The sequence below is a fragment of the Periplaneta americana genome, chromosome 4 (genome assembly GCF_040183065.1).
Source record: "Periplaneta americana isolate PAMFEO1 chromosome 4, P.americana_PAMFEO1_priV1, whole genome shotgun sequence".
NCBI classification, from domain to species: domain Eukaryota; kingdom Metazoa; phylum Arthropoda; class Insecta; order Blattodea; family Blattidae; genus Periplaneta; species Periplaneta americana.
This window is the reverse complement of record NC_091120.1, coordinates 99,268,150-99,282,246: the sequence shown is the minus strand read 5'-3', so window position 1 is coordinate 99,282,246 and position 14,097 is coordinate 99,268,150. Positions and strand designations below refer to the sequence as shown.

At 35.1% G+C, this 14,097-nt stretch overlaps 1 protein-coding gene across 2 annotated transcripts in view; it reads right to left on the bottom strand.

Moving 5' to 3' along the window:
- Positions 1-13,800, bottom strand: part of Upf1 (Upf1 RNA helicase) — an 81,423-nt gene extending 67,623 nt beyond the window's left edge. For both annotated transcript variants that reach the window (XM_069823788.1, XM_069823787.1), the window contains exons 1-2: positions 13,479-13,800; positions 13,203-13,313 (exon numbers count right to left, since the gene is read on the bottom strand). In XM_069823788.1, coding sequence (XP_069679889.1) covers positions 13,203-13,313; positions 13,479-13,664 — 297 coding nt within the window. In that variant the 5' untranslated portion in view covers positions 13,665-13,800. The remainder of the gene's footprint in view (positions 1-13,202; positions 13,314-13,478) is intronic.
- Positions 13,801-14,097: the final 297 nt, after the last annotated feature.

Sequence of the window (14,097 nt, the reverse complement as noted above, 5' to 3'; positions counted from 1 at the left end):
AGTAAAGCAGTCGCTCTCAGTTGCTACAGTTCTGGACTAGAGGAACTAAAGTGTTTCATAAGCACAGCTCTTAGCGATGGTACCTACTTTAGTCCAAGGTTATATAATAAAATAATTGAAAAATACCCAAATTTGGAAAATTTTAGTACGAGCAATTTAAAAAATAGCGTTAGGAATTTAATTTTTAAAGAATATATATTGATTTAATATGTATATGTATTTGTATGAGTTAAATTGTAAAATTGAAATTGTATTTTTAAAGTTAATTTATTCCTATAATTCTTCTTTTCCTTGACCCACTTCGTGTCAAATAATTATCTATATTGGCACAGATACGTAGATGACATACGATTACTATACAAAGGAAACAAAAGACAGATCCAAAACCTACATCAACACATAAACAAAATACACCCAAAGCTACACTACACATTAGAAATTGAAAACAACAAATCCATAAAGTTTCTAGACATCACAATAACAAAAGTAGACAACAAACACACATTCAAAGTACTACGCGACCAAGGCGGGAACCGTTTTGTTTGGTGGCGCTGCGATTCGCTTTACAACACAGGCCGAGCTGTAAAGTCAGCATCAGATGCAAAATGAAGCATATGCTGAACTGCGCTCTTGTTTTGTTATTATTAATACGCTTTATATGTTATATATTCGTATAAGTTTATAGTTTATTGTTTAGTTTTATTTATCATATGCTTAGACACACAGAAATCTATTCAGAAAAAACATCACAACATCGGTGTTCGTAAAGGAGAGAACATGAATAGAAAGTAATGTAAACTAAAGTAGCTACCGTATTTTATACAATATTGCATTTGATATCATTTCTTACCTTAGCATTTCTCATTCTTTACCTTCTTTTCTAATCCTACTAATTGTTTTTAGTATGTTATTTTACGATGCTTTATCAACATCTTAGGTTATTTAGCGTCTGAATGAGATGGTGATAATATCGGTGAAATCAGTCTGGGATCCAGCACCGATAGTTACCCAGCATTTGCTCATATTTGGTTGAAGGAAAACCCCGGAAAAACCTCAATCAGGTAACTTGCCCCGACCGGGAAAGAATCCGGGCCACCTGGTTTCGCGGCCAGAAAAGCTAATCATTACTCCACAGGTGTGGACTACTAATTGTTTCCTTATTTGCCTTCACAATAGCTGCAGCACGCTCTGTTGCCTTCAACAGAGGTAGGAATAAATCAGTTGTCTTTTCTTCATCTCTAAACTTTATGGCATTATAAATAACATTCCGTGCTTGGCTACGAAACACACGTCTTCCTATACGCAGCATTGCGACCAGATTGAAATGCTAGGTATTGGATGTGACGACACTCCAGCAGTAAACATACGCAGCGAGCATGGAGTTCCTCATTCTGCCACGACGGGTCCTGCCTTGGTCGCGTAGTATACAGAAAACCAACAACAACAACACACACAACACATCCAACCACCCCACGCAACACAAACAAGCTGCATTCCGAACAATGGTACACAGACTACTCAACATACCAATGAACCAACAGGATTACAACGAAGAACTAAACACAATCAATACATAGCACAAGAAAACGGATACAACCCCAACATAATAGACAACATAATACGTAAGACAAAACAAAACCACAAAAAACAGAAGAATACAACACAAACACAAGAACACAAAAAATACATCACACTAACATACGAAAACAAAAACACACATAAAATTGCAACCTCATTCAAGAAATTAAACTACAACATCGCATACAGAACAAATAACACTCTACAAAACATCTCAACACACAAACAAACAAATACAACCACACAGGCGTATACAAACTCAAATGTAATACCTGCAACAACTTCTACACAAGACAGACACGCAGATCATTTCAAACACGTTACAAAGAACACATCACAAATGCCAACCACACCTACGGAGACATCAACAAAGACATGGAAATACTGCACATCCAACCAAAAAGCCAGAAACTCAACACACTAGAACAATATGAAATATACAGACACACGAAAACACACCCCCAACGATATTCTTAACACACAACTCAATTTCAAAACACATACACTCTTTGACTCTACACTACGAACGCACCCAAACAGGAAACAAGAGGCACCAATATCAACAAAGACCAGTTCCGAAGATGACCGGAAATAGATCGAAACATGTTAACAAGGTACGTTAATAATATTTAACACAAGAAAGTTCTTATCATACATATTCCGAAGTGATACAGTGTTAAAAGTTGTGTAATCAAGATGTATAATTATCTTTGTTTGTGTTAAGTATATGTTTTGATAACTCCCTGAGCACGAGTTTTTACTCCTTCAGGGAATAATTAAGACAGCATTTTTGTACATGTTATTTTACAAACAATAAACTTACGTATATAATAGGAGATACTTCAGGAGATACAAAACGCCATTTATATGTTCTAAATTAATTTTTCTCGAAATAAGGTTTGCCATGAAAAAGTAAAAATGCGAGAATACAACAAGTATTCATTGTTAAGATGTGGCCCACTTTGAAATTCCAAGCTGCCCATGGTTCCTCCACCAATCTTGTGTACTTTAATGATGCTGCTACTGCTTTAGAAATAGTGTATGTCAACATTTTGTTAACACACCGAGATGTAACTGAACAAATTATGGAACTATTATCACAATTTGAGGGAATGTTTATTTCTTAGGAGCAAGCAATCCAACATTACTGACTTTTTGTAAAATAATCACATGTTATTCAATGAAGATCACACTGGAAGAACGAGGTAAGTCAAAGTTGTAAAATTTCCAGGATTGGAGTTTGAACTGTAATATATCACCCAGTTTTGACTCTAAGCAGCCAAGATTTTCTACAAATAATCTTGCATTCTTAAAGAATATATTGTGTTATAAATCCGAGTACTGTATTATAGACTCAAAGTTAGCTTAACTGTGTTTCTCTTGTGAAAATTTGACTAAATTGACTTAACTCATTCTCTTCATATACGGTATCACATTATCTTCAAATGTTATTTCCGATGTTATTAAAAGTCATTTCAGTTATACATTTTTCTCACTTATGCGGGGTTTTCCTTCAGATCCTCATAAAAACGTAAAAATCAAATTCTGCTGTATATGCATGCAGGAACAATTAATTTTAGTGACTGAAGTTCCGTGACATTATTATATTAATGTGTTCTGCACATCCATTTCAATTAATATTGACCATTTAGAATGCTTGCGAGTATTATGAATTTCAAACTCGATTCAGGCCACACAAATATTTTTATTTTGGGTTAAGGCTAGAAGTTAAAATTTGTTCAGTACCAATATACCATACTTTGTAAGAGAATACATTGTTCTTGCTGAATCCAGTTTGTATACCAGTACCGAAAGAGATGGAAGAATTAGAATATCCAAAAATATCTGCTAAAGAGATCTTAATAAATGTCAACAAACTATAAGAAACAGTTTTGTGACTGCGATAACCAGCAAGATATAAAGATGTTCTCTGATTAAAGCATATATTAGGAATATAAGTATTATAGGTAAAAGATCTGAATTTTTAAACTTCCCAGTTCAGAGTACCAGTACAGTAATACAAGTCTGATGATAAACAAATAATAAATCCAAGGTCACTTCTCTTTCTCGACGTTTCAATTTGTACTTGACAACCTCAAGGCTAAAATGTGTAAAAATAACTCACGAGTTCTTTAACAACTTATAGCAAACAGTTGAAAGATAATGCATTTTATCAACATACACAAAAAAACGAATAAAGTTAAGAAATTTCATATGAACATCTGAAAGTGTAGGAGAAAAGGAAACAACAGTGTGCAGTACTGATGTTCCATAATATTGTGCTATTTTTCTAATGCTACAGAGGTTGTAGTTCTATCACTATCTACAACAGGGATTAAACTTTGTGGCCTGTTTTGAGATCAGGAGACATATGAAACTTCTTCTCGTTCTACATTCAGCTGGCTTATAATTATAAATAATTCTCTGTAAGTGTTCATATCAGTTTATGTGAAGATTTTGTAAATATTCATTCAGGCTGAAAATATTCAACTTTTTATAACTTACTACCCATGTCTCACTTCCTGAGCTGTTTCTTTGTAGGGCAAGATGCAAAGAGGGAGAGTGGGAGGTTCTGTGTACCTCATGTGCAGTTAGTAGCCTACTAACCTACGTTCAACACAAAGATCTTTTCTGGATTGCTTTCATCAGCTATGGAGCAAGAACAGTCATTGACAAGCGACTGTATAGGCATCCCCTCACAAAACAAATTATGTCCTTCTCATCAATTCCTGTAACTAAACACTAATATCAGTGGTAGACTACAGTATCTACTCGACATTATTGACTTAATCGCGATCACGGTTGTCGTGTGTACACATCCGTAAACTCTTTCCTCTGTGGCAGTGTTTCTCAAATTTTTTCCACCGTGAAAACACTTTTAACCTAAGTGTAACTGCAGAACCCTTGTAATACTAGGGCATGTAGCACATATGGGCGAATCCAGAAATGCATATAGTGTGTTAGTTGGGAGGCCGGAGGGAAAAAGACCTTTGGGGAGGTCAAGACGTTGGGGAGGATAATATTATAATGGATTTGAGGGAGGTGAGATATGATGATAGAGACTGGATTAATCTTGCACAGGATAGGGACCGATGGCAGGCTTATGTGAGGGTGCCAATGAACCTGCGGATTCCTTAAAAGCCATTTGTAAATAATTATTAACAGACAAGTGAAAGCTAGTATCTCAATAATTCTGTTCAGTGGGACGAATGTGTTTGGTTTTTAAGCCTGCAATCTAGTTTTATGGCAGAAAGTTGTAGTCTCATTTCTACTTCTGCATTTTATTTGTTTCGGTATTTTGTTTTACTGGATACATACACAGAGAATCCAGTGATGAAAGTGTAAGTATTATTTTCCGTTTTAGATGTTTAATAATAATAATAATAATAATAATAATAATAATAATAATAATAATAATAATAATAATAATAATAATTACGCATATTATTATTATTATTATTATTATTATTATTATTATTGGTGGTTTCATGTAATTATTGATTCAAATTTTCGTAACTTTTGCATATTTTTATAGTACCCACTAAGTATAAAATAAAATTTAAAATCATATAGGACTCACAGAACCCCGGCAACATACTTTAAGAAACACTGCTCTATGGTAATAAAATTCAGCAGTTGTACACACTGAACGAAGAGTGACCTAGTGTGCACATAAATTTTCTGAAATCGCCATCAGAGATAATAGCGATTGTGGTAATCACGATTAGTCTCCAGTATTATAAACAGTAAAGACCCGTGGAATGGCATAGGATAATGTTTTCAGAACGTGTAATATGCTACTGTGTCGCATGCTGCAGCTACCGTGACAGTCCGAACAGATCTTAGAGGCATAGGTATAAGCATTAGGGAGTTCTCGGCTCAGGAGGTGAGACATGGGCAGTATGATTGTTTATATTTTAAACTACTACAGTGCAACTTGCAAGATGTATAAAAAACTCATCTCGAATGATTTGATTTTTCTTTTTCCAATTCTTTTTAATGCCAAGTCTTGCATTACGTCAACCCAAAGATTGCCATCACTTTATAACATTTTATATTATACGAGGTGCTACCCAAAAGTTCCTGAAATTCATAAGTAGTGTGCGACTGAGCGTTAGTAGGACAAAATACCACTAGGTGACATTTCATACATCTCTTGTGAGGCAGTGTGCCAACCAGCTTTGTTCTGACGCATTTAATATTTTTGAGAGTATTTTTCCATTATTACGTGTTGTTTACATTGCGAGGGAGCAGCGCATCTACGTAAAGTTTTGTTTCAAACTCGGGAAAACTTCTGCAGAAACACATCAAATGTTAAAGCAAGCATTTGCAGACGATGCTCCAGGCCAGACCTAAACCTACAAGTGGCTCAAGTGTTTCAAAAATGGCCGAACATAGGTTGATGATGATGATCATCATCATTCTGGATGGTTATCAACTGGCACTACACCTGAAAATGTCGCTGCTGTTCAGGCTGTGATCGTGTAAGATCGCAGGCAGACCATCCATGATGTCTGCGACATTGTTGGACTATCATATGGCACATTGAAGGGATTATTCAAAAGGAGTTTGTCCCTCCTCCTATGACAGTGAATGTGGTGTTCTATTGTCACATCTTGAGGCGGTTGAGGGAGAATGTGAGGAGAAAACTTCCAGAAATGTGGCACACAGGCAATTAGTTTTTCCATCAAAATAATGCAAGGCCATATATAGCTTTCATGTGCAAGACTTCCTGGGAAGAACAAAATGACAACGGTTCTTCATCCACTATATTCGCCAGATTTAGCTCTGTGCGACTTCTTTTTGTTTCCCAAGATGAAAATCAACTTGAAAGGTCGAAGATTTCATACAGCTGAGGAAATTCAAGCAAAATCGCAAGAGGTGCTGAAAAAGCTTTCAAAAAAGGACTTCCAGATGGCATTCAATACTTGGAAGAAGCACTGGGAACAGTGTATACACTCACAAGGAGACTATTTCGAAGGTGATGGTGGTGCATAAGATCCAGGTATGGTGTAATTCCATTTACTGAGGCATTTCGGGAACTTTTGCACTTTTTGAAGAGCTTTGTAATTATTTCACTTTGCAAACACAACATCGCACTATAGAACTGTGGTTTATAATAATGTCACTCAAGTCATGACCTAAGCGTTTTAGCATGATTATTTGCTCATTCAGTTCCTTGTGAAGCAATGGGGTCATCTGTTAGACTTAAGTCACTAGGTTGAGAGACTTTACTGTTACTTGGACCAGGTTCTCTAACTTCAATTGAATCATTTTCTGTGTATGAAGGGATTCATTATGTTCTGTTCCCTCTGTAAATAAAAACCAGTGTATGTTAAAAATATTTACTACTTATTCAGTTATTTTAAATAGTTTGTGAACAAATTACATGTAAGTTCATGTTAATGTGATATAAACTTAATTCTGGTAATATTCATTATATTCAACAGTAAGCATAGTGTATCGTAACAATTATTATTTAACTGTGTCAGTTGCACTATGAATGTGATTATCATCACCACTAATAATTAATATTATGCATTATAGAGCCAACACTGAATTAATGAATTAACAATATTTTAATTTTTAAGAATTTCTAATAAAGGTTACCTTGCACTGACATTTTAATGAGCCACTGTGATCACCTGGATTCTTTTTGTTGCTTAGGCTATGTTTTATTTCTTTTTCATCAATATGTGATCTGTTCCTATCTTTGGGCCTGGCCTACCTTTCTTCCTTTGGTTCAGAAGAAATTTACCTTCTTCAATGGTGACTATTTGAGGAGCATCTGCATGTGTAATATAGAAGAGATCATTCAATTTTCCAGAAATACCTACTTTTGTTGTTCTTGAAGTTGAGATCTGCGATTAGAACTCTTTATACAATGACTCCCAGTTTTTCGACATTATGTTCAAACTTTCTTGTAGGAATTTGTTCTTTCTCCCAAAACACTTCCACTTCTTTCATAACCAGATGTGCACTAGAACGTAAGTTCAGTTTTACTGTACGTATAATGTAGAACAACACTTTAAAAACCTGGCCATTACAAGAAATTTTGCACCCACTATTTGTTTCTCATTGTCTCCTAAAAGAAACAACGTATCAGACTTTATTGTTTCCATTTTCTATTACTTTTCAACCATAAACATTAAATTGTATCAATCTCCATCAACATCTTAGCAGTACAACATTGTACCTACACAATACCAAATAGGCCTACATATTTGCCATATGTACAACACTTCAAAATCTTCTATACAGAATAGCTCAATTCCAGCAAGCAGTAATTCTTTCTGACTCAAAAGCAGCCATTTTAGCTTTAACATCTACTTTAACACCAAAAAAGGTATCCCTGTCACATGCCATGAAGGCACTTGGGGGGCATGGAGGTAGAGTCCCATGCTTTCCATGACCTTGTCACTAGAATGAGGTGGTGTAGTTGGCACCATGCTCCAACTGCCATTCCCTCCCCCCCCTCCCCCAGGGAAAGACCCGGTACTCAATTTTATAGGAGGCTGAGTGAACCTCGGGGCTGTTCTGGAAGTTTGGCAACGAGAAAAATCCCGTCACCACTCGGGGGTGGAAAGCAAATAAAATTATGAGGGTATATTAGTTTATGCTTGTATTAACTATTACTGTAATTGATATCAGTAAGGAAATGCAATGCCATAGAAGAGATACGGTTACTCATCCTTGTGACATCACAAGTTGTTAGGTAAGCTGTGCCAACCATGTGTGGAATATTGTAGTTTCGATTTAGAAATGCAAGTGGAATAGTTGGATGTCACCTCAGCAACCTAAAGAAAAAAATAGTTTTTCAATGGATACCAGCACATTGAGGATTGACTGGCAACAACGCTGCTGATTATCTTGCCAAAAAGGACTGTGGTACTATTCAGAAACCTGCTACACAATTATCCTATTATACAACAAAAAAGAATAATTACTTCACAATACCACAAAATTATAACAAATCATCATCTCCAAATTTCCAAAAATAAAAGGTGGGAATCTGTCTCAACCCAAAATGTCCCTGGATACCCAAGGAAGAATGCAGTTGCAATTTTTAGACTGTTTATGGGCCACGACTGCTTGGCCAAGCATCTCCACAGGATTGAAATATCTCCTTCACCACTCTGCCCCTTATGTGATCTTCAAGAAGAAATAGATCAAAATCATCTTCAACACTGCCCAGCCACTTGGCATTCTTGAGTGAAAAATACTGGAGAGCGAGAGAATGATTTCATTGTCAAAAATTCAGCATTAGCAAACCACAACATTTGCCACAATCAGCTCTTGTCAGGTAGGAGTTTCCTACTCGAAATTATGCAACATGTGTTCTCTCCATCTAATCTCACTTATCTAAATACACTTTTTTTCCAGTCGAGTAAACAGGAAATCTCTATCTAATGTTTATTTTAGAATCCAGACAATTTAATTGTAACCGTCCAATCTCTCACACACACACACACACACACGCACGCACGCACGCACGCACGCACACGCACACGCACACACACACACACACACACACACACACACACACACACACACACACACACACACACACACACACACACACACACATATATACACCACAAAGAACATTAAGTCATAAATTCAACCTCTAATAAAACTCTCTATTCGAGAAAAAGTATTCCGCTGTCAATGTTCAGAAAAGATGCGCCACCACTTACTTCGTCGGATCGACTTCAAACTTCACACGACTTTTATTTGTATTATATGTAATAACTTTAAGAGGTGTCCCAAAGAAAATTCGAAAGTTCAAAATAATAGGCCACCCTAAGGTGTATACACAAGATAGCTAATACATTGTTAACTGGTAACATTTTGTGTTCCAATAGTGCATAAGTCACGTGTAATATTTATACACTGTTTATGAGTAAGACCATTACAAGATAAGCACATGTTCTTTAGGTGACATAGTGCAGTGTGTGTAATATAGTGTATTAATTAAATTAACATAGCTCAATTCAGGTATTCTATTTCTAAAAGAGTATTCATGCATGATTCATACGTGGATACAGAATCGACTCATGCTGTAAGAAGATTATTTCAAGGATTCCCTGGGTCCAAGTTCCGAATTGAAGTTCGATTCAAATATTGGTAAATAAATTTCGTGAAACATAACAAAACATTGGACATGGCTTTGAAAAATTGCTATAGAAAATCACTTCAATATCTTTCTCAGCAAATGGAAATTTCCTATGGCTCTATTAACTGAAGTTAAAAATCCTTGCTTGATATGGGTGAGTTAATCACTTCTACTTTACTTTTTAAGTGTTTATTAGTAATACCTTACACGACAAACTATAGGAAGATTTACTGCGGACTTCCTGAAACCTGTTCACAGTGACTTGACTCGCCCAAGATCCGAAAACAGTGGAAGCAGGCATGCAGGATTATTGTTCATTCAGTACAATTTGGAGGATGATAATCAGAATATATTTAAATAAATATATGAAAAACAGTATTTTCCAACATCGTAGCACATTCTGTATTGCAATAGGTACTAAGGCAACACTGCAATATAAAAATAATAGAAAAGTATTTCTAGGGAAAGAACACTCACCAATAACCTATCAGTCATTTAAGGAGTTAGGTACAGCTTACAGCAGTAAAATTTTGGAAATATTCAACATTATTTTCCTCCATTACTATATTTTGTACAATAATAAAAGTTAGTATGTGTAAAACACTGTCCTTCTGCTATATGAAAAAAAAAATATATATATTTTTTACGATTAAAAAATTATTTATTATTTTTTTTTCAAAATTCAAAATGGTAGCACTTCACTGTGCAGTGCTAAAGTGTTTCCCTCATAACTCAAAAACTATCCAACATTCTGTGATGAAATTTTTTGTGTATTTGTGCATGTCATATCTACAATATTATGCAAAATTACTTCTCTACCTTTGACAGATTGTCTGATAAAAAATAAATTCATGAAAAAAATGGTCAATTATCAGTATTTTCTTCTAACACAAAAAAAAAAAAAAAAAAATTATTTATTAAGGAATATAGTTGAAAGAATATGATATTGTAAACATGAGTTTCAGCAATAAAATAAGAGAGAGAACATGAAAAATTTAACAAGTTTATGAGTTATGAGGAAACCACTTCATCACTGTACAGTGAACTGCCATCATTTTGAATTAAAAAAAATAAGTATATTAACAATTTTTTTAAATCGTAATTTTTTTTTTTTTTTCATGTAGCAGAAGGGCAGTGTTTTACACATACCAATTTTCATTATTGTACAAGATACATTAACTTACTAGAGGAAAAAAATGTTGAATATTTCCAAAAATTTTACTGCTGTAAGCTGTACCTAACCCCTTAATAAACGAAAAAAAATTATGGCTTGAAAATTAGGCTTCCAAAAAATTATTAAAGATATGGACTGTTATTGCGACCAACATTTTATTATATACTAAAACGATTGTCTATATTCACAGCTAGTAAGTTCTTTAATAATGTTTTCCAATTGCAAATCTATTGAGAGTGTAATATAATATGTGTGGGTATGAAATGGTAAACAGAATATCCCAGGAAGATATGGAAGGAATCAGTTGTAGTTCACCCTTATCTTTTTATATATCTATTTACAAAGACTATAGAAAACCACCAAAATTTTCTAGAAGACGGAGTTCTTAAATACTGAGGTACAATGCTATATTGCGCCTAAGAGACTACCGCAGATAATACTAGAAAATGTTATCTTCCATAGCATGTTAGTACCAAAACATTTTAAACTGGCCTATGGCTATATGATAACAGCTAATGCAATTACTGTAGTAATGCACATCATAGTCTCCATTCAAATCTATGGCTCTATGCCATCTAGATGTTAGAACTTGTATGCCATCTCGGTACGGTACCATTCAGCTGGTCTTCTCTCTCAGCCACGTCCTGACATCTCCTATGACCTGCTCATCATCGTGATATCGCTTCTCATGGATCGCATCCTTCAGGGGACAAAACATATAAAAGTCAGATGGTGCGACAACCGGACTGTAGGGCGAGTGAGGAAGGACAGTCCACCCAAGTTTTGTGATTTTTTGACGAGTGTGCAAGCTTGTGTGCGGCCTTGCATTGTCATAGAGAAGGAGAATTTTACTGACGTCTTTATGGGGATGAACACGCTTAATCGTCTCTTCAACTTCTTCAGAGTTTTGATGTAAACCTCTGAGTTTATTATTTCACGACCTGGCAATGTGTCAATCAGGATCACCTCTTCAGAATCTCGGAAGATTGTGGCCATAACCTTGCTGGCTGAGGTTCCGGATTTGAACTTTTTCTTCTTAGGGGAATTTCTGTGATGTCACTCCATGGATTGTCTTTTGGTCTCAGGTTCAAAATGGTGAATCCATATCTCTTACTCTGTGACAATGTTGGATAAGAAATGAGCATCAACCTCGTGATATCCAAGCAACTCTGCACAAATGATCCTTCCTTGTTTCTTATTGTCAGTTAGGCACTTAGGGACCCACTTGCACAAACTTTTGAATAGACTACGCGATGGATAATTGAGTCAACACTACCCACAGAGACGAAGACTTGAACAGCAAGTTGTTTGGATGTTACTCGCCTATCATTTCGAATAAGTCTATCAATGCGTTCAACTGTCTCCAGTGTTACAGCAGCATGTGATCGTCCCGAGCTTGGAAGATCTGACAGTCTCGCTTTACCTCGTTCTGTCGCTGACACTCTGCTAACAAATGACTGACAGTATTCCTATCCACTGTTTGATCCCCATAGAAATGTTGTAAGCACCTGTGAATGTTTGCAATGGTTTCCTGCTCCGTAAAGAGAAATTAAATCATAACTATCTGCTTTCTACGCGTTTCACTCAATTTTAAAACTAAACTAGGCCTACATCACAATCATCTAACGAAAAACTGAGAAACTATATGACGAAATATAGGAAACTTTAAAGATGATGTGTACAAAATTCCGCTATTTTTCAATGAACAGCAGTACAGAAAAAAATTATGTGCATTACTTATTGAACTGCCCATGTAATACATTATATTACCTGTCGTACAAAATAAGTTCCTTATAAGCAGTGACAATTTCATGTTATGTTAGACTAAATGTATTTAAAAAATAAGTTCTTTAAATTCAGTGATCTAATCATATAAGTGATGCGACAGGTGACGTTATGTGTTTTATGTAAATTGTCTGATAGAAATTAAGTTTTCACATGAAGTTAATTACAATAATAATTTAAATGTAAAAGGGACTGTAGATAAACTATGGTACTATACAATCTACACCAGCCAAAAGGAAAGGAGAAAACTGGTGATTATAATGTTATTTTGTAATAAATAAGCATCATACGTTTCATTAATAAAAGTACATACCGAACATAAAAATTATCAAATGTATGGCAAAACTTTTATAAACAAAATCGATAGATTAACTCAAATGTATGCTATGTTAGGACTTCGTATTAAGTTACATTAAACTCCACGTGGAAAAACATACCTTAATTATAAGATTTTCCATTAATTAACATTTCATATTATTTTCCCACGATTTTCTGTGAGTTCTACTATCAGTGCCCCTTTTATACAATTAGCTTACTTATAAAACGAACCTTGTTGTAATACGCTTCATCCTCTTCTTCTTCAAATTGTAGTTCCCCTAATGCTTTTGTTGTTGCAGTTATATCAACATCAATGCCATTTTCACCAACCTCGCCATTCACCTAGTATTGAAATGAACAAAATTAAGTTAGGCGTTAAAAAATATTTCATATATAAAAACAACAGACACTACTGCGTGATATAGAAATTCATTTTATCACAGTGAGGTTATGTTAAAAATCGGAAGTAAAATACATTAGGAATAAGAATTTCAAAACATAAATTACCTGACTTTGTGTGATTTGACTTTGTCCAGCATCCAATTGTGAAGCTTGTGTCTGGCTTTGTGACGGTAATGTAAAATCTGTGAAATCAAACTCGGATCCTTGAGTATCCGCACCAATCAAATCTGCTTCTTCCGTATCCAAAAACGTTAGCGTTTGAGAGCTTGGTCCATAAGCATCTACACTCATTTTGTGATAATGTTTCTCAAAATATTTACAACAAAACACACACTATGCAGTTGAAGATTGGATTATACAGGTCACTTCAAATATACCTGGCAAATTACTTCTTTACTTGCGCTTATCTAAAAGTCTTGCGCCATGTTTTCTAGTTCTTTACATTACGTCAGCACTTGGCACTTGGCAATCTTGGCATGCTAGTTTCTAAAATACCCACCATGTGGCGTCTCTGTTCGTGTGGAATATTTCCTTTGATATTCAATGTTCTTCGAAGAGTAATATTGTTAACCAGAGAGAATCGTAAATGCGCTACACAAATTCCTCATTATTAATTTATTTGTGACGTATATGGAAAAACTAAAACTAATCACTATTACATGATGGCTGATTATTAAACTGCATTTCTTCTGAGTCTATGCTTACATAACTGATCTCAAGACAT